This window comes from Cupressus sempervirens, chromosome 3, assembly GCF_028749045.1.
Source record: "Cupressus sempervirens isolate cs-2001-9-10 chromosome 3, ASM2874904v1, whole genome shotgun sequence".
NCBI classification, from domain to species: domain Eukaryota; kingdom Viridiplantae; phylum Streptophyta; class Pinopsida; order Cupressales; family Cupressaceae; genus Cupressus; species Cupressus sempervirens.
Window position 1 is genome coordinate 548,057,887 of NC_143120.1, and position 22,905 is coordinate 548,080,791.

Sequence of the window (22,905 nt, forward strand, 5' to 3'; positions counted from 1 at the left end):
CACAAATCTTTATAATACATGTTTTCTTGACTATAGTTTGCAAATCTTTATAAAGTGTCTTGTCTATTATTTTCAACAAAGATCAGTGTTTGTCATATCGTGCGGCTAAGGTAAGTATTTTTGGAGTCGACTATAGTTTTTCACCAAACATTTCAACAATTGGAGTCTCCAATTGGTTTAAATTGACCTGCAAGTATTGAGTCGCCCATACAACATTGAGCTTGGAAGAAGGTAATAGTAGATGTTGTGTTGGGTGATTTGTTAACAAAACGTAGGTGTTTCCAAGATCAAAAACCATTCTTGGTCGAGTTTGCATTAACAGTTCTAGCAACAGTTGTTGCCGCTGAAACACTTTGGATGCTGAGATATCATCTTCCCTTTGGCGTTGGCTGTAAACAAACTCCATCCTACAGAGAAGAGACGTCAATCTCTATCTTCACATTGCACTAGTGGACATATTATTACAAACGAGGTCTAGGCTAATGGCTCTATGCGCCAGATAACCAGCATCAAATCTCTAGCCTATGCAAATTACTTTCCTCAATACAATGGTAATTTTGAGTGACGATGATGGAACTCTAAAATTTTGCTAAATTTTAGAGTCCCAAAAACTAGGCTAAAGGGAGAATTTTTAGATCTTACCCACTATTTATATTCAAACAATATGCTTCAAACCAAAAGAAGTCATAATTAGGAGATTGTAGAGAACGAAACTTGATTCACATTTCAAATCTCATCCAGTTTCCATATTTGGCTATTGCCAATAGTGTGATAATGCCTTTATCATCAAAAGTAGGAGAATTCTGTAATGTCAATGGAGGTGGTGAAATGAAAGACATGTATGATTGTAGTCAAAAGCTTATATCTATACATTGTTGTCGTACTGACCCATTGGAGTTGCCTATTGCAGCATCAGTGTATTGGTTAACAGTTTGTCTTCCTTATTTTTTTGGTTTATACCTTAACACTTAACTTGCCCAATGGCTTATGGAGGACAAAGATGTTAACAACAGGATGGGTCAGTGTAGTTATCTATCAAAGACCCCTGAATTGAAAGGTACATCTCCCTTTTGAATGCAAGATATGCAATGAATTTTGTTTTGAGGGTTTTGAGGGTATGCTCTTAACTAGAGAGTAGAAGAGGCAAATACTAAGTCGCTCAACACTTTAAACAACTTAGGCAATTGGAAGGGGGAGTATCTCATGATATGCAATCTATTTTGACCTACAATGCAACAAATGGAAACATGCATAACCAACTACGACAGCAAGAAGAAAGGAAGAGATGGCAAAGTAGGTAATTCTCAGACTACACAATTAGCTGATTTTTGACAATACCCGGATTGCCTATCTCTTAGCTTCTCCACGCATTAGTTTTCGGTTTCCTCATGCAACTAACTATACTAAACATACAAACTATGACATACAACAGAGAGAACATAATAGATGCTTATGCTGAAGAAAGTAAGACATACAATCTATTGAACGAAGGAAACAAAAACCAAGTTCATTTACATTCATTCAATTCTCAACATTAGCACATTCATTCCATACACTGCTGAAACTTAATGAACAACAAACTTGAAATGGACTTAGAGTCGCACACAGTTGTCCTAGCTACAGGGGTCTGCCCAAGCAAATTTTGCTGATCTTATTAACTTCTTAAAAGGTTACATTCATAGGCCTTCTCAAAATGGTCGGTTATACTGGATGATTGCTTTGTAGAGCATCTCTGAACAAAATAAGCTAAAAATAGGACAAGCTTGAATCATTGTTTGTTACAGAGACGAACATAATGCCATGAATGGATACACAAAGAAAGAGAAGGGGAAGAATGATAGATGTTTGGAAAGGCATCAAAACGTCATGTCTTCTTAGGAGTAACTGATTTAGCTCTATAAGCCTTCATGGCATCAATTACTTTGTCCAGTTCTTCGACATTTGGAATGATGATGTTGTCAACTCGAACCATCCAATAGTCATGCATCTTTGTTGATTTATCTATTCTAGCCACCCTTGACTGGAACTTCTCCAATTCTCTCCTTATGATCACATCCGCTGTTGAGAGTTCCTGGATCTTGGACACTTGGAAGTTGAGTAGGTCAATTGCTTCATCGAAAAATGCCAAGAACTTTGATTTTATTCTCTCAATATCCACGAGCTTGCCATTAGTGGACACAAAGGACTCTATGTGCAATATCTTCAAGTATTGATACAACTTCTCAATAACCTTTTGCACCAGGTCACGTACATCCTTGAGCTCATTTGCTGACCTTATAGAGCTTTCTATAATGAAATCCAAGGATCAATGACTCCTTGCCCATCTTCAGAATCCCATAAGTAATGGCCACATTTGTCTTCATGTCAATTACTTCTTGTAGAAGGGCCAATTCCTCTATCAGCTTGTCTGCTGCCTTTTGTATGGTTGCCTGATGATTTGAAGCTGCTTCCTTGAGCTTGTGAGCATCCAATACTAGGCTTCCCAAGTTTTTCACTAATAGGGGGACTTTGAGCCTTCATTTGATCTACCCATGCTCAGCCTACCTACATGAATTGCCTTTCTTGAAGCAACTTTAGGAGTAGATTTTTATTCTCCTCTGCATTTGGGTCAAATTGACTTGACGACGTGCTCCCAAGTGTAGACCTTATGTATTCCACCAATTCTCTGTTCAAGGCCTTCAATATTTCCTTTTCTGCTCTAAGCTCTTCCAACTTATCCTCAATTTTCTCATTGGTCGGCTTCCACATGTTCACTATGGAGTCGTGAACTGGGATGCCAAGATCTACCATTTTGATCTAGAAACCATCCTTTGGAAGCTCATGAAATCTGCCTTCCTTCTATGGCTCAACGATCTCTACTAACATATGGCTAGTTGTTGAATCCGTAGCTAGTGCGGCAATTGTCTTCAGCTTCTTCGTTTTCTTGGATGGTTGAGAGGAGGTGACTTGTGTGATTAAGTCCTTCGATGGAGCTACTTCCTCATATCTCCTCTACTTCCTATCAATGGTCTCTTCGAGCCATGACTCTGTAGAGAGCACATTGATAGCAGACTACAAGGTAGTGCGATTAAACAACTTCCTCAGAATCAAGGGAGTTTTGCTTGCTCTAAGAAGCAATAGGGAAGGCAATGACCTTAGTTACTGAAAGGGCTAAGGTATTCCCTTGTTGAGATGCATCTTGTTCCTAGCCATCCATGGGGTTGGTGTCACCATCGAAATTGATGACTTGGACAGGGGAAGATGGCTTGGTCATTGATTTTTCTTGTTCTTTCCCCTTATCCTTGTCATCCTGCTTCTCCCCATCCTTCCCGATGTTCGAAGGAGAGTCAGCTTTGCAGGTAGGAGTGAGTGGCACATTCTTTTCTGGAGGTTGGTCTCCACCTTGGCCAATGGACTGTAATGGCCTTGTTGATGTTCATGTAGTAGTTGTGGTGGTTGTTGTTGTGGTTAACTGGGCGACTCTAGTTGATACTCCACTATAGAACCAATGCTCCCGATCCTTTTCTTCCACGCTCAAGTCCACTCCACCCATTTATTTGTTCTCTTGATTATTCCTTGCATAAGAATCTCCATAGTGTCAATGATTGGACTTGCAGGTGGGGAAGACAAAATTGGGGTGCCCTTGATCTTCTTGTAGGATGTGGGGTGCATGTAGGCTCCATCATTTGCAAGGTCAACATCAACAGAATCGTTATACAATTTAATCTTATTAATGGTTAACCGCGACCAAAACCTCTCTCGAGTTTGGTACTCGTTGGGACACTCGAACCAAAAGTCTTCAATATCCGGCACAAGGCTATCACCTTCTTTGGCCAGATCTTCCCTAACCTTCGGAGGTGCCACTGAAACTTTTCGATGCTTGTAGGCATATCCTAACTTCAAGTCTCTTACAAAGTTAACTAGATCATATTGAGGCCTGAGTACCTCATAGTCTAACAAATTAATTTTGCTCTCAAAGCTCTTTACCAAGTTTCGAGCATTTGATCTAGAAGCACATGAATATGGGCCAACCACTATAGGGAAGGGAATCTCGGCTATCTTCTTCACATTAGAACACAGGGTGCTCACTTCAAGGATCTGTCGACACAGCTCAACTAGAACCACCTTGTCTTTTGGATATCATGGCAACCTTTAAGTAAATTCATCGTAAGCTCCTATTCGCAAATAGGAGAAACTTGAAAAGTGAATGAATGAGCATTCGAATTGGCCTATGGCCGAAATTACCTCTGGTGAAAATCTCCTTTCAGGGCATCCTTGTGATTCTCAGTATAGCCTCATTGTGAAGGCATCATTAACAACCCCATACTCCTCATAGCTTCTTTGCAGCTGCAGATATGGGTAAAATTCATATACTTTGGGGTGCTCATCATAGTTCGGGATGCTAGGGAGGCCGGGCCACAAGTGGTGAGTTGCCAAGGCATAGATCAGATATGAGGACATGTGAAACTGCTTGAATCCTTTGGCCGAATTCAACCACAAGGCGAGCTCATCACAGATAATCTGTGCCCAATCGATCTACATACCCTCAACACATATTGCTTGTACTAGGAAGAAATGGCGCTTGATGAACTCCAAAATCTCCTCTTTTTCTTTCAGTCTGAGAGTGTGAGGATATCCACTATTTCTCTTTTCAAATTTGTGCCCAAAAGGGTCTTCGGCATTTTGCTCTTCTTTGAGTGAGTCGTCTGGAACCATGTCCTCTGTATATCTTCTCATCTGAGGGTCTTTATCTTGTTGAACATGGTTGCTGAAGAGCCGAAATCAACATTAGAATACTGCTCCTTCACAGGAATGCCAAATGTGGACTGCATTAGTGCATTGTTGATTGAGATGAGAACGGATTGGTTAGGAAACAAAATCTGCTTTGTTTCCGGGTTATACCCTCGATGCATTCCTTCACTAGCTCAAGTGCATGAATTGCCATTTTAAAATTGGTTGCCTCAACGAGTCCACTCTCTTTAAGCTTTTGAGTGCTTGGGTGAATGGGTTAATAATTGAGTCTTCTATGAAGATCACCCAAATCGTAGAATTTGAAAGATGTGTTTGTTAGCTCTTTTAATTCACTCTTCAAGCCAATTAACTTATCATAACCAACAACTCTGATTGCCATTCGCTATGATTGCACAAGATACAGTTCTCGATAAATAGTCATTTAAATATACTTGAAGAAACCAATTGCAAGCAATTCCGATGAAATAGGTATAGGAATTAGAACATTGGTGCTACATAAACAAAATTAAGTTCGGCCAACAATTATAACGCAAGATTTGCATTTAATTCCATGATCAAGAGCTATTTAAACTTTCTGTTCATTTGCATGAAAAATATTAAATTCTCTGAAGCTTTATTACTTTACATAAAGTAAAGTGATATGACTAAGAATCACTTAACAACAAATGCTTTAGCTTTATAGGAAGTGCCTTACTTTGTTTCAGAATCCAAAATGCAGATATACTTGATAATATTAACATATGCGGGAGAGAGAAACACTTAGCTTTTCTGCAAACCCATTTTCCTTTTATTGGGGATTGCAGGATAGGGAGTAATCCTTTTGCTAGCTTACGCATTTCATTCTTTCACTTTTTGTCTAAAGCTTTTAAGACTGCACTTCCTTTATATCGGGGTCACATTCCCACTACTGACTTCTCCGGAAGTATCGTTCAAGCATCTTCGAGGAATATTCGTACTTTAAAGTTGCTTGTATTTCTATACCTAAAGCCTTCAGATAAATAACCTTTTTCGTTAGCTTCGAACGGAAAACCCCTTTTACAACACCAATTCCCGAATTGGAGTACAACTAACAACACTTTACCCTTAACCTCAATCTAATGGCCTCAAAGCTAGGTCTTCGAACATCCCTTACTATTAGGAGCCCAAAATGATTCATTCAACATTGTGTTCACATTGTTTGATCATTGAGACCGGGATCTAGCTCAAGTTATTGCAGCTTCGGAAGTAGAACAAAATGACTGCGTTTCCTGAGTGCGTAGTAGAAAACACATAGACCTGTGTTCCCTCATAGCACTTAATTTTACCTCCACAAATTTGAATGGGATTCATTCTGGCTTCGATCCACAGCTTCGTATGCCTTTCTAGCATGACATAATCATATTCACAGCATGTTAATTACTGTCACGGCTTCACCTTTGGGTATGTACTCGATATAGTTCGCTCAAGGGGAAAACTAGCTCAAAAGCTCGGAATCCGTGGGGCATGGAATATTAGGGCAAGAAAATGAAATGCAAAAAAACTTACTTCTTATTGGGAGGATGCCAGAGCACACCCCAACCATGCCTAGATCATCAAGACCCCGCGTGCACCGGAAAAACAAGAAACCTGCTCAAAAAGATTAGGTAAAGGTAATGCAAAGTGAGACCCAGAAAACAAAGAAAGTAAAGTACTCGGGAAAGATGAAAAATGACTTAAAAGGTACTTAGACATCACTCTTGGACACACACTTACTTTCATACCAATGACTTCAACCTTTTAAGGGTAAGAATAAAACTTGGCAACACAATGCAAATGGAATGTTGAGAAAGACTTAACTTTTTAGAGACTGCTATAAGAAGAATCGCCTGATGGGATCCTGCGATGTGTAGCCAAACTACAAATCAAATTGGTAATCATAAGAGTGTAATTAATAGATCATATACATTGACGAAGGCTTGCAACAAACATATCGTTTCAATCAAAGTAAATGAAACTAAGATACATTGATTATGAAGATGAAATCAAGAATAGTAGAAATTTAATAATAAGCTGGCAATACTATAATGGTTCCAGTAATGTCATGCTTTGTATATAATGATTTCATAAAACATAGCAGTTTAGCAAAGAACAACTCCATTGATGTCTACGAGCTACAACACTCATCAAACACCACCATTGTACAGACATAGCTAATGAATTGGAAGAACATTTTAGGTACATAAATACCATTGTATACTTATGCAACATGCCTCTACAAAGATAAAGATCAGTCAACAAGTATAAGTCAATGATGTTACACCATAATACGAAAGGCAGATATCCAGACTCAGAACCGATGTTTGAAGAATTGATATATGGCGACTTCATGTTATAAATTGGGTTGAGCACATGACTAGACATTTTCCTATGTCGTGAATCCCATGATAACCCAACACTGGATTACTCAACGCAAATCAAATATTCAAATCATATAGATGTTGTTGAACATATTGAAGGGATGCACATATGATATCGAGAGCAACGCATTTTTGAAATGATATGTCTTTGACATAGGAGCCTGGGGATGTTGCTGCTTATAAAGATACGGGCGATGAAGAACAATTCATGAATCGAATGAAAACAAATCTAGTGCCACAGAGGATATTAGTATGTATGCAAAGATATAAATATATCGCAATTGAGTCTAGTATTTCTAAATTAAGGAGGAACTGGATGTAAATGATATCACTCTTTGGAGGCTTCTCAATCAATGCCAAAATAGAAAGTGCACCATAAATTGTAGTATTAGAGTGAGAATGTGCAAGAAAATCCAACCAGTGGTCTTTTTGAACGGCGAACCACAACAACAAACCCAAAGCAATATCTTTCTTTCAAAAGATTGAAAGGTGCCTCATGAATTTTGACCTGAGACGTGAAAGCAAATATAAAGTTGAAGAAGTCGTCCATGTGAAAGTAAGAATAATTTTGGATGCATCGAGAGCAAACTCAGTAGAAGAACGATGCTTGAGCGAACGTGGTGGAGTTTGTATGTACTGGAGACAACCTTTTACACCACACACGTACACGAGAGAATGAAATAGTATCGTCGAGGGGAAAGAGTATTATTATATGAGAACTCCGTATGAAATAGAAATGAGAGAGCTTCTAAAGTCGACATTCTTGAGCCAGTAAAGGTGCCATCTGTTATGTGGCCACATCTGAAACAATAAGCTAAAAACACACATTTTACCAAGGGGTCTATAAACAATAATATTGGTGAAAAGAAATTAAAAGGTACAATTACAATAAAAGGTTTCGTTATTTTCAGAAGGATGTGACTCTCAAATCTTGAAAGGGATGCAACACTCTATATTTGAAATATAAATAGGAGAAGATATTGAACAAGACAGATTCGAACATTCATATTCTACAAGAAGCATTTTATATTTATTTGTACGAAGGAATAAGGGGCTTAAATATGACTTGTAATATAAATTCATATATTTTATTTTAATGATAAAATAAAAGGTCCTTTGTTTATTTTTAAATGGCATGAGATTTAAACTGCAAATGATTTGTCCTTTGTAATTATTTTTTGAATTCTATGTTCAATTTAAATATTAGATAAGTGGACATGGTCATTTAGCATCTTAAATAGGATCATCACAAATACTGTGAAATATCAAATCGTTTCCGTACTTGTGTCCAGTTTGTCTCCCTACTAGAGGAGTTAAAGTTCAATATGGACTAATTTAAGATTGCATATATATTTGATTTGTCACAACTTATTTATTTAATTGTTGGCAGTATAAGTGCGTAGAACATTATAAAGTTGTACATGAAAATCTTCACTAAAGTTGACTCTATTGCCCGAATGAGCAGACACTGGTCTTTTTATTATTGAAGTCAGAAAATGTATATCTTCCTTCCTACAAACCTCAAATCCATTGTTAGAACCTTATACAATTCATTCAATTCAATCACTCAGCATTCAATTTCATTTTGATTGAGTTCAAGGACCTTGCTAGTCGAAGAACTCCAAAGCTTAAATTTGCTATAGAAAAGCTTTGAACCAAGTGATCAAGTTCGAGGAGAAGGTCTACCCGCCTAGGTGTAGCAGATCTTGAAGTCCAAGGGAATCAAGGTGATTCTAGTTCGTTGGCCAAAACTGATGGCAGAATCCTATCAGAGAAGTGGTAGGCTCTTGGATTTCCAATCTGCAGTTTTAGGAACCAACAGACGGTATCAATTGTATGTAGTGCAAATGATTATTTGGTTGTTGCTTCTACTTCCATCTGCAGGTATAAGAGAGCTTATACACAAGGCCTTTTTGGTGTAGATTAAGAACAGACAACCATAATAATTGCAGAGTTTGAGAAGAGTTGTCTACATGAGAGCTATCAATAAAAATTAGTAACCACTAATTGCAGGATCAAATACCATTTTGAAGAAAAGATTGAGTGAGTGTGAGAGTATAGACTTGTCTTGTAGACTAAATGTAGGAAGTTTGGGATCAGAATAATGTGAAAGGTACCAGTTTGAAATGTTGTTGAGCCATCCTTAGAGGAACGTTGAAGATTTGTAAAGCGAGAGATTGCATATCATCTGGAAAATAGATATCAACATTGCCTACAATTGATTTCATTTAAAATACAATTACTAGTTCTGAAGTATATCAGCGACTAGAGTTCACAAGGGTTTGAACTCTACATTGGATCTTCGTCATTACTTGGTGCAGTTAGTTGGGAAGGTTATTTAATGTTGGAGCTATAGATTGTACATTGGAGTAAAGATCTTTGCCATTCTGTTGTTATGTTGGGAAAATGCTTAAATTCATTGTATAAGACTAATTAAAAGTTGTTGTGGATTGCTTGTAATACTATTGAAGTGGAAACTATTATAACTAATAACATTTGGAACAAACTACAGATACAAACAAATAGGTTGACAAAAAGCCTTATGTGTGATTAGTAAGTTGTTTAACAAAATTACAACATAGTTTAGGGTGGCATAACTTCTAGCGTGGTATTTTAGAAAGGCGCGGTGATTGTAGTTCATGTTGGTCCCTTTCCCAATTTGATCACTCACTTGTAGAGACTAGTTGTATCTAGCCATGGGGATGTTTTATGGTTTGGAGAAATTGAGGAAAGATCTTGTTAAGATACAACAACAATTAGCCCAGAATTTCCAACTCAATACTAGAACTCAAGCAATGGGCATATATGATTAGTACAACAAACTTCCTCCACAGGTTTTTTCTGACTTACCCTGCATGGATTATGTGGACTTTCATCCTAGGCTGCAAAACAAGAATGATGCGACAAACAACAAGTACAATGAATTGGCCTAGGATCTTCTTGCAAAGGATAGGTACAAAACTTGCATGAAGAGTTTTCAGTAGTCAAAATCCAAGTTACAGGTGGTTTGGAAAAAGAACAACCTACTACTAGTTGTTTACAGCCTTCACATGATCACGGGATAGATGTCATTGGTGGCACAAGTTTGGACAGGCAGTTTGGAGGTAGAGGGATTGTACAAGGCTGCTTGCATTAGTGCTATTGATAAGTATGTTGATAGCCCTTGTGAGGAAGTTGACCAATCAGCCAATGATGATGACTCCCCATCTTATGTCAGTGTTGATGCTGATTTTCGTTTAGACTTAATGGTCTCTACAGATGGTATAGATTCCTTTTGTGATGAGTTTGCTTTTGCACATAATGCTGTACCTAGTTCCTCTACACATTCTCCCATCTCATGTGCACTTATCTCATACACCTACTAGTTCACCTTATATAGAGAGTCAAATGAAAGTAACTAAACATAAGATTACTGCAGCTTTATCACACTGTGATAACATTTTTGGGATGTTTGAAAACACCTTACGAAGGAATAGATGGAGGGGAAACAAAGGTGACTTAAGGAGGATTTTGAAATATCCCAAATTGGATATTTGCTCGATTTTCCCCAAAATATATTCAGAACTAAAAATATGCATATGTATTATGAAACACGATAGAAACCAGTAGAAACTCCAATAGATATTAAATCGTTCTTTCTCAAAATGATACTTAGGATTCAAGCATATAAAAATGCATTACAGACCCACAATATAAAACCAGTAAACTCTCATAAAACTCCTCAAAACAACGTTATTGCATTATACAACAGCAATACAATAACCAACAATCACAATCCAATCTTAAACCCAAAATTTACAGTCAGCTTGGAACACTAAGATAAAAAACCTGTAAGCGCATACGAGACACCTGAAGTGATGTCTCCACAGATAATGGGTTTGCATCCACTGTCTATCGGCACGAGGGGCTACGTCCTCCCACTGGCTGAAAGCTAAAGCTTTCTAAATACTCTCACAAGGGAGAAACTAAAATCTGAATAATAAATCAAGCATACCCAGGAATGAGCCTCTTTTCCTTTTTTAATACACAAACTGAGACTCTTCGACTCCCATTTGACTTTCGTCTTATTCCCCTGTGACCTTTAGCTCTGCCCCCCCCGCCCCCCCATAATATTAAATTGCTCCATTTTATTCCAGCTCTCATAGATAACTTTTAATATTACAAGGGTATATCTAAAAATCCTCTAATGTCCCAAAAGAGGGCATTACAAATCTCCCCTCTTCAAAATTGCTTGTCCTCAAGCAATTAATACCAAGATCTCGTATAAATCTATAGGTAGCTTTGTAGCCCGATCTGAGAACAAGTCCTGCCATATTGTGAAGCAAGGTGTCGAACTGCAATCCATCCATCAACCAGATCCTTGGATCCCTTGTTAATCCAAGTAATGTCACTGCACCTGAGGGCTGTAAAACTCTGAATGTCATCGTATCCAATCTCAAACTGAGTAGAACTATGACCCAACTCTCAACAAGCCATAAACACATACGGCCAACACCTAGATCCCAAACACTGATGACATAACTAGATGATATGATGAGATAAAAATGTATCCAGAAGCTTTGTATACTCCAGTAGGTGGTGACGATCCATCCTAAATAGATGTAGGAAACGAGCTGCCCAAAAGCTGAAATCAACACTAAGGGTGCATAAAAGATAATACTATCATCATCAATCTAAAGAATCCCTAAACAAATAGGGGTCATGAGAAAGAATGAAGCTGAAAAAGCATTCCCTATGATCAACAGATAACTCTCCTCAATCCTCCACCAGGACTTGTTTAATTGCTGAAATAAGAAATCCGTCCAACCTATATATAAGTTAAAATTCGGAACCATGTAAAGGCTGAACGAAAGAGGGGCAGCAATAGTCACTTCAACATACCAATCTTGTGACCAAGGTTCGTTGTTAAGAATTGTAGCTTGATCCGAATCTTTGAAGTCAAGGTCATCCTCTTCCTGGAAATCAAGAGGAACTCTCTCCTCTGCCTCAAAAAGTGGGTTATCGGAAATCCAAACATCTACCTCAAACAAAGGGTTGTCTATAAGTAGAATGTGATTTGAAGTTTTGGAACTTGGTCGCTTGGGGTAACTATCGAAATCATACGTCTGTTGAATGCTATCAAGTTCATCAATTACCTCTAGGAAAAATTCCTGCCTCTCTTTATCCTAATGTTCCCTAAAATGATTTGTGCTTCGAATCTGATTTTCCGCTTCCTGAAGAGAAAACTAAGTATCAACCAGTGCATCACGAACACACTTAAGCTCCTTGTTGAGCTCCTTAATCTCATTCCTTTCTTTATTCAATTGGTTGATATACGATCCAACAACCTTAAGAGTATAATCCCTGTCGAAAAGAAAACATAAGTAATCTGATTTCATAGATTCAAGGGCTGTTTTGACCACCTAGAGATCAGCAACAGGCCAATCTCCTTTCTCTTCCCTTTGTGCCTTCTTGTAGAGATCCTCAACCATCTTATCAGTATTGTCATAATATACCAGAGATGCCACAACTCTATCTTCATTAACCTTCAACTTGTTCTTTAAGGTATGCATTTCATGATTGTCATTTTGAAGCAGTTCATCATTTTGCAGTGTCATCTCGGTATGCTCCTCTAATTTTATGTCATGGGCATAAGAAATACATGGTTCATCACACCTCTCAAGATCATAGGCCTTCTTTCCTCCATTCTCTTGACTTGCACACAAAGGGCAAAGTGTTGTTAGGTTATCATTTATATATAAAGACTCATCATACAACTCCCTATTATGCTATTACCCTATGTGCAACCGACTTCATCAACCTGCTCGTCAAGGCTAACCTCCCATACACCAACATAGAAATTTACACCTTGCGTAACATCATCTACGGGATCATGAGAAGGCTGTAAATCAAAGGTGGTTGATAGTTTTTTTTCAAGACCCTCTATTAGAAGATTTTGTCTTGCTGGAAATTCTTCATACAATTTTTTTCACTGGTCTTTTTTAAGGAGATCCTAAACCATACTTTCTTTTTGCCATATCCATCTTATATTGCTGCTCTAGATGAAGCTCCAAGTAATCGTTGAACAGTAAGTCATTCTGAACTCGGTTAGGAAGTTTTTTATATTCTCTGTAAATGTCGAGTATTTCTACTCTTCTATCAAAATTCTGGGTTGATTGCTCTTCTAGCTTCATAGTACCTTTCCTGATCCCTGTAACTAGATTCGGAAGATGTCCCAACTATATCAGATTGGTCGTATGAAGATTTGGAGTGTATTCGTTGGTTCTTACTTTGCAAGAAATTCATGAGATCAACCATATAATCTTTTTCCTTGTCCACCCAATTTTTGAATTGATTTTGATGGTTGTTTGAGGACCTTCTATGCTTGGACGTTTTTTCATGCGAGTAGCTTAAGCAATCTTTGTGTACTGATGTTTCTTCCAGCGTGTGACCTTCACTAGAATAGGAATCAGAGAAGTTGATTCTATTATTTATAACAGGACTTCTCCTATTTTCCATTTGTTTGTCTTCTTCCATTTTCTGTTTTTGCATGTGTTCTTGCATCCATAATTTGCCAATGCTTGTGGCTCCTCTTTCTGTATCTTTCCACTTCCAATTTGGTATCTTCCTTGCTTCTGTCATCTTCACTACAATGGTATAGCTGGTGAAACTGATCAATATGTTTCCCAAAATATCTTCTAAATGCCTCTTCAATGCAATTTCCTGAACTCACTTGGGATCTGATCCTTGGTAACAACTGGTCTCGCCCATATAATGCACATCCACTAGCACTTCTAGAAATTGAACTTCCACTGTCAGTCCTCTTTTGTTTATAATCAACATCAGTGTCATTGTCATCCTCATATGATAAATCTAAGTCTGAAAAGTCATTTGAATTACCCCCAATTGATGATGACTTGTTGATTCCTGAACCAAATTGACTAATATTTATATTTCCCTATTCTCCTGGCAGCTTGCTACGTACAATTTCACTTTAACCTCCACAGATTCCTGCCGTAAACTCCATTGTCTCGTTCAGGAATATCCCAATTTGGCTCTGTAAGTATGCAACTTATTACTTCTGCTACACACGTCTTCACACTTCCTTGTTTATACTAGACTGCAGACCACTTGTCTCATGCTGAATTACAAACGTATCTGTTATACTACTGATGGGTCATATGCATGCTTTAAAAGGCTTCTATGTAGGTGTCGTTACCTTTAGATATTCTTTATTAGTGCAAATAATGCTCAGTCGTTACTTCCAGATGTTTAACTGTTCCTTCCCGTAACACTAGAACAATTTGTTGTTTACGACATATTAAAATGAAGAGTCGTAACACCCTTGCATGTAATGGAAATTTGTTTCGCTACAAGCACAATGACTCCTTTAAAGCAATATGTAAGCCCCAACATTAAATATTTTCTTTTCTAGAGAGGTCTATACTCCGCTTTATTACCAAAGAATGTTTCTCGACACATTTATCCAATCTGCCAATATTCCTGACATTCTCTTGTCGAGTCTAGGATTTTTCCAGCCATTTAACAAACATAATCATACGCATGCCACATTTTGAGAACACCACCAAATATTTGCCATTAATATTGGAGATTTAGACAATCATCCATCAATTATTTGGCCAAGTAGCAATTTAAAATTGGAGTATGTGATGGTTTCTTTTCACTATTGATGAGCAATTCTGCACCTAGTAATGCTTCACATGTAGCACAATGACGAGACTGCTACAATTTGTGGCTTCCTATCTCAGTCACTGATCACTGTTCAATGATTCTATTGTGGCTACATGTATGTTGGATATTAGCAATAACGAATCTCTTCGTTCCTGGTTTTCTAAAATTTGGATACGACTATAGAACTTTTTTTTATGAGTATTTTTGACTCGTGACAGTGTACTCTCCTTTACGGAAATCGCTAGCACTTTTGGTTTCACCTAACGGCAGGGACTCAAGCTTCCTTTAGGCGTTTTAAATGTCGATAACCATTGTTACTGATGCTACCGACTAGATATTGTTCTGTAGAAACTCCCGTAATCACTCACCAGAAATGACTGACCACTCCTTTGCACGTGAATCAGAGAATAATTACCTGTTACTTCTCTTACTGACATTGTCCTCACAAAATATTTGAATTATCGAGTGCAGCCCTGGAACAACGAAACATTCAAAATTCTTGAACTTGTTGTCCGCCAATCTCCAAGACTATTCAAAACACACTAAAAAAATGTGTCGCACTAAAACTACAATTGCTTCAAGCTTCTTTTCAAACTTCAGATGTCTAGCAAAACATTGACTCTAGTCACTGCTCCCTGAACGCCAATAATCCCAGAAGCAGCTTCTACCAACTCTGATATAGAAATAATGTGTGCACTCAATTTAAGAATGCTAATACATTATAATTGCCAAGGTCAAAGCAATTATTTAATCCAGGCTCAATGTTTTGTGAATTGACGGTAATATCTTATTTGTTGTACATAGAATACAAAGACCAAACACTTGTTTCTCACGACACCCATCAATTCGGCCTAAAAATATTATAATCTTTCATGCCACAATATCTCCCTTTTGTTTTTTTAAATATAGAAATTGAGCCAAAGTTCTTACATGCATAAACTCATTCTACGAATGAATTAATTCCCCTAGAAGTATTCAAATCCATATAAGTCATAAGTGTTGCACTCTACAAATAGATTCACAGTGCTTTAGTCTTCGAACATCTCTACTAACGACCTGTAAGCTAGGGGTCTATTTCAGAGTCACCGCAAACTTAATTATTTCACATGGTACACAATAAACTTGATACTCAAAATAAATCTCCCCAAAAATACACGAAGCAGATAAAATGCCAAAACAAAAAGTTGGTCTCGACTCCTTAGACTTCCCTGTACTATTATTCCAAAAATCTCACCATCTAATAAGAGAAAGACTAAGTAAAAATTTTGATAAACACCTTCTGACAATTGTTTCTAAACAAAAATCCACAAGATGGCAGGATATTCAGCTCTGATACTACTGAAATATCCCAAACTGGATATTTGCTCAATTTTTCCCCAAAAAATATTCAGAACTAAAAATATGCAGATGTATTACAAAACACAATAGAAACCACTAGAAACTCCAACAAATATTAAATTATTTTTTCTCAAAATGATACTCACGATTCAAGCATATAAAAATGCATTACAGACCCACAATATAAAACCAAAAATCTCTCATAAAACTCCTCAAAACAATGTTATTGCATTATACAACAGCAATACAATAACCAACAATCACAATCCAATCTTAAACACAAAATTTACAGCCAGATTGGAACACTAAGATAAAGAAACCTATAAGCGCATATGAGACACCTGAAGTGACGTCTCCATGGAGAATGGGTTTGTGTTCACTGTCTGTCGACATGAGGGGCTATGTCCTCCCACTGGCTGAAAGCCGAAGCTTTCCAAATACTCTCGCAAGAGAGAGATTGGAATCTGAATAATAAACCAAGCATACCCAAGAATGAGCCTTTTTCCCTTTTTAATACACAAATTGAGACTCTTTGACTCCCCTCTGGCTTTCGTCTTATTCCCCTGTGACCTTTAGCCCCCCCTAATAATATTAAATTGTTCCATTTTATTCCAGCTCTCATAGATAAATTTCACTATTATAAGGGTATATTTAAAAAATCCTCTAATGTCCCAAAAAGGGACATTACAGATATTTCACAGTTATTAATAATACAAGGGCTGAAAACTATGAAATCAGATTACCTACACCTTTCAAATCGTGATCATCTATTTGACCTTGCAGAGATTTACTCAAAAGCACCAAGGAAAAAGGAAGCAGAAGTAGATGTATGTACATATGAGCTCATGAATGCCAAGGACACCCTTGAGGCTACTTAAGTGGCATTTCATGAAGCAAAAAATCAGAATTCTGAGTTAAATCAAAAATTAGATTTGGCACACTCTAATTCAGCCCAACATTCAGATACGACCATTGAGGAGGTTGTTAGAGATGCTAGTGTGAGGGCTGATCAAGTTGAGCAGGATTCATCTACTTCCAATTTGCAGATTGTACTGTATGATGAGCCATTGACGAAGGTTGGAGCTATTTATTGTGACTATACATCGAGGAGTGCTCATCGCTTTATGCTTGATCCACACGTAGTGGATTTGATGAGGTGCAAGTATGGGTTGACTCTAAGATTCTATCATCCATTGTGGGATAAAGGTCTACCATCTTTCAAACATGGTATTAGAAGCTGCAAGTATTTGAATCAGGTGATGATGGGAGATAACTTACAGGGGCACCAGCCATTTTTTCTCCATAGTGATAGGTATCCAAGTGTATTATTTACTTCTATGTCACAGGGGTATCATGCAGATATAGGTTTACAAGATGGTTATGGTGTCAATTTCTACCAGCTGGGTTACATGTAGAGTCAACACACTTATAGGAGTCTTGCAGAGGTTAGATGTAGTTGTGAGATTGCAAATTCCTTCAGTGGTTTGTATCTCCTTACGGATGATGGATGTGAGAGCACTTTGCTTTGGGACCCCAATATTGACAGAGTTAGCAATATAACATGGTTCGGTTCCACTAATGGGCTTCACCAATCCTAGTATGGTGAAGATGAGGTCAGAATCGTGAGATATGATTTGATGATCTTCTTGGATATGTTTTGATTTCGATGGATTCCTCGTATGCGGAATTCAAATAGTTGGTGTGGTGTATGTCCTTACATGGTTGAGGGAGGTCAGATAGGATGGCTTTTTGAGTCGCTCTATTTTGCGATGTTTACTCTTGCGACACCTTACTATTGGATTACTCCACGATTTCCAACAGAGTGCTATGGTTTATGAAGTAGTTTGGTAGATATTATCCTCTTCATGGGCAAAGGTATCACAAGAGTTTGTGGGTGATATCGAGAACATCACACAAGTATTCACTTGGGATCCAGGTGGAGCTTTTAAAGAGATGGTTACAGATCAGGAAGTCGGGAGGAGCGATTTGTTTCATTCTATTCTCGATGGAGATTGGTATTTGTTGAGCTCTCGCCACCTCTTGATATTAGAGGTGTGTGCAGTTACAGTTGGAGTGAGGTACTCAGTTGGGTAGCGAGCACTTTTTTTTATGGTACACATGAGATGTTTTGGATGATAGGTATCCAGCTGATTGCTTTTCGAGTTCATGATGAGTTGTCTTACGACTCTAGGGTTAGAGATGTTTACAATAGTATAGCGCATCAGGTGGACAGAGCATCACCTTTGAGGCAAATCTAGAATCCAAGCATTTGGTTTCATCTCATAGATGTGGATTGCATGGGGGCAAGCAATCTTTGGGAAGGGAGGACTGTAATGTCGCCTTTATTTAGCCAATGAGTTTTGTTGCACCATTATCCCGTTTTTCCTTGGTCCCATGGGCAAACCAGGTTCTCTATACGGTCAAAGCAGTTTTTGGCCAAGGCGATTTTAGTTGCGAGTTAATTGCAATTGTTTTAGTGTGGTTTCCAAGCACTTACTATTTTTAGTAAGCCAATAGACTCATCATTCTTGTCATTTTAGGGTGGGACTGGGAGCATCTTGTCGAGAGCTTTAAGGAAAGTTATCAGACATGCATATCCGAGTCCATCTGATGGGAGATTTGAATGTCTGAAGATTTAACAAACTTAGTCGTGACTTTATAACTTAAGCTGATATTGTTAATGTCACTTTATTATCTATTTGCATTTTATTTCTTTAAGTGGGGGAATAGGTTTTTATTTAAATTGGAAATAAAGAAACAAAAATGGGGATGCAAAGAGACACCTATTTGTTCTTTAAAGGGAAGACGGAGCTCATTTCCAGCACACTTGGTTTGTGATTTGGATTTTACTTTTTTCTCTTGGAGAGTTATTTTTGAAGGCTTCAGCTTTCAGAAGGTGAGAGCATGGAAACTCTCAAGCTTGGGTAGTGGACGAAAACACATTGTCAGTTGGAGACATCGCGTAGGTGTTTCATATTGTAATCCAGGTTCATCTTTTCTGTTATCCAATCTTGTTGTAGTTTCTGTATTTACGATTGGATTTCAGGCTTATTTTATTTAAGAACTTCAATAAGATATATGTATTTTCTGTTGGAGATTTAATGCAAGAATATTTTGGGACTGCTTTATCTGGTTATTTATTAGAGTTTTGCTGGAAAAATCTGAAAATCATTACATGAGGTTATTTGTTTGAAAATTCCAAGTTCCATTGAGGGTTTCAAAGTGAATATCCTATTAGGGTATTACATTAAGCTAACCACAAATCTTACTTGTGCTGAATGAATGAACACAATAAAATATATAACTAAGAGGTGTTTGTGAGAAGCAGCAAGACATCTGTTATTCATGAGCTGTTTGAGAGTATCGCACTCACTTCACTGGTCATTTACAATTTCAATTCCCAACATTATGCACTCCACATATTTATGAATCCTATAAAGAATTTCTTTAATCTTTGCAACTAATTTGCTGACTGCATAGGTATAGATTTAATATATAATGCGTTAAATGGCAGTTAAAACTTAAGAAAATAATTTAAAAAATCATGGGCTAATATCTCATCAACACAGGCAAGCTGATGATAAATTTTCAAATCTTCAATGAGCTTGTAAGAAAAATTTGGCATCTCAGTACACAGAATACTTTTGAGTGCAATCCTTGTAAGTCTGAATGTCATGAATATCACTGTAAGAAAGCTTCATATGATTCCAAGACTATACATTAGATACTGAGATGTTTTTAACAAATTAAAAGTTCCAAGAAGATATATAAGCAAACCTGAAAAACAAAGAACTATGCATCAGAGGAGGTCAACATGTGGTCTGGCACCAATCACATTCTCATAAGAAAATGTCTAAGCCAATCATCGATTTTGTTTATTCCTAAAATGAAGAGATGCGATATATTTTCCATTCTTTTAGCATAATACAAAGGGAAATGTCAATATGTTTTTCCTCATTTATTTTATTACAAACCAATAGAGGTGCTACCTATTATTGTGTATTATGCTCATCAGTCAAATCAAGCACATTATTTTGAGCTATACAAATACATGGGTTCAGAAGCTACCAAATTTGAAGACCATAAGAATCATTGTGCTAGTTATAGGTTGCATAATATAGCATTCAATAAAGCATAGCCACAAACATGACTTATGAAAGTTGTGTAGCATACACTCAGCAAGCACTTTTGGATCACCACCAAGCGGATAGAACTCAAGCCCAGCTGTCAAAACAAATTCCTCAAAATTTGAATGAGTAGCTAATCTCACACGATGCCCGTACTCCTGCAAAATTTCCAACAAAATTCAAGATCAATTTAAATTCAGAAGGAAATAAATCATATTAATTTCCACAAGTGTCCAAAGAAGAAATCAGAGAAATGATTTATGTTATGAACCTGCACCATGTAAAGTAGATTTTCCCCTCAAACATTTAACAAAAATATATAATGTAGTAGACCTGCAATGAATTTCTTTAAAGGAAAAGAGATATTACAGTGCACATCTGAAAACTAGAACAACTTCATCAAGTCCATTATCTTCTTCAAGAAAAACAAATTTCTGTAGATGCCGGTATACAGATTTTGTATTTCATTTTGGAATATAAGTCACAAACCATTAGAGATGGGTAAAAAAACTCATTAAATCAGCCCCTTATAAAACCAAAATGGTTTGACTAAAAATTAAGAATGTAAATACCTCATTAACCAAAACACTATTTCATTGAATTTGATGACTAGCAAGGACAGGGATTACATGAAGACACGTTACTCAGAAAATTGGCAATTCTTTCAACTACACAAACTAAGTGGACTTCCACAAAACCTATGTTATTGAATTACTCCACTAAAATCCCCCAAAGCACTTAATAAATGTCCAAGACTAGAATCAGAAATGGAATCGGTTATCATACCTCACAAAATCATAGTTTTGTTTACATCCCAAAATTGCTTAAGAGGGTTCATAAACATTAACAAGGTGAAATCTACGCAATTCCAGAAAAAAAGTGATACAGGTGAATTCTACACGATTCCACGAAGTTTCCACTTTAGCTGGGGGCTTGTTTTCTTTAATTTTACTTATTTTTTCTTGCTTGTCAATTGGAAACCTTACCATTAATTAATTCTCAAAATAACATACATAGCATGCCTTGCCATGGGAACTCTGTCATTCCAAATCAGGTTGCAGATTTAATATATAAACCTGGGCGATCCAGAGTTAAATGGCCAACGAAGGCAAAAAGAAGCTTAACAAATAAGGTTAGAATATTGATAATCAAGGCAGCATTTTCGGACAATGTAAGAAATTTATTTAAAATTAAAACATTGTTTGGCAGCAATGATGAGTCCTAACTATTTCAAAGGGCATAATTATAGAAGAGAGGTGACTCCTTCCAGAATTTCAAAGATACAAAGGGAAAAGAGTTGTAATAAGAAGCCCTGTTGTGGCTTGGTTTTATTAGAATATTGTAATGTTTCTTTGATAGTCGTCTTAGTCTTTAGTTTATTAAGTAGTTTCTGTATTTGTCTATAGTTCACAATTGTTTCTTTTACAAACATTATCTTTCTATATCTATATATGGAGCTTTCATATCCTCTGTTTAATACAACATCGAATATTCTACCAAATACCTATGTAACATGGTATCAAAGTAGGTCAACGTGATTTTATAAAATTTGGCCATTTCAAAAAAAAAATTAAGCCTCTTTTGATCTGAATTTTTTTCTAGAAATTTGGTTTCTGATTTTTTTTTTGAAGTTGTTGGAGGTATTTTATGAAAATTTTGTGATTTGCCTTCGAAGCTTTTTTGCTGAAAATCACGAGCCTAGTTGAGGGTTTTTTTCGCACAATTTCTTGATTTGAGCAAAAGTCATGATTTTGAAAGGGTACATGTACTTGCATGTTTGCTGCATGTTCTTGCATATGTTATTGTACCACGTGAAGTCTCGTGTTTTTCCTTATGAAGGTTTCTTTGATGGGTTTTCATAGTTTTTTCCCTTAAAAAAATTTCACAGAGTTTTTCTAAATTTTCTCCTGAAAATAATTCTTTGTTGGGTTTTAATTATATTTTCACAATAATTTTTTATTTTTTTTATAGGTAAAAGACCACAAGGCCCAAGATTGTGTTAAAATTTGAAAAACCATCTCAGTTGGGCACAAAGATTAGAGATGAATAGGTATCTCTGGTGTAGCCCTAACATAAATATCTCATACTGATTTATCCAATTCTAGCGCCTGTTTTTTATTATTGAATTTATAAAGTTGCTCTTGATACTTCCTTGTGAATATAACCTGAAACTTAAACTTGGCTACGATCAAGTTGTTAAAACATAAAGAAGTATGCTTCATAATTAAAATTGAGACTTATCTCTTATTAAGTTTAATTTTAAAATCAATTGGTATATAAGGAAAGATTTTGAATAATTGAAAATTTATCGCTTATTAACATTAAACTTTCATGATATTAGTTAAATTTAACATGTTTATTTTGACAATAGAAGTTCTAAACCAATTTTGCTTCAAGAACATGTATCTAACTTATCATATTAGCTTGTCTTAGTAGAATTTCTTCTCCATCTGCTCCTTTGATAGTGAGATTAGCTACTTCTATTACCTTCCCTATAAATATGTTTTATAATTATTTCTTCGAATTGATCAAAGATGGCTAAGGCATATTCAAGTTTAGAATTAAGGGTCCACTTTGAGGTCTTTCTTTTTCTTAATGCATTTAGGATAATTTGTGAGTCTCCTTCTATAACTAATTTGTTACAAATCTCTCTACTTAGAGTT

At 36.7% G+C, this 22,905-nt stretch overlaps 1 protein-coding gene across 4 annotated transcripts in view; it reads right to left on the reverse strand.

The window, feature by feature from the left end:
• Nucleotides 1-22,905, reverse strand: part of SGT (UDP-Glycosyltransferase superfamily protein) — a 214,467-nt gene that overhangs the window by 95,192 nt on the left and 96,370 nt on the right. For all 4 annotated transcript variants that reach the window (XM_089820835.1, XM_089820837.1, XM_089820833.1 and 1 more), the window contains one exon: nucleotides 20,289-20,400. In XM_089820835.1, the coding sequence (XP_089676961.1) occupies nucleotides 20,289-20,400 (112 nt within the window). The remainder of the gene's footprint in view (nucleotides 1-20,288; nucleotides 20,401-22,905) is intronic.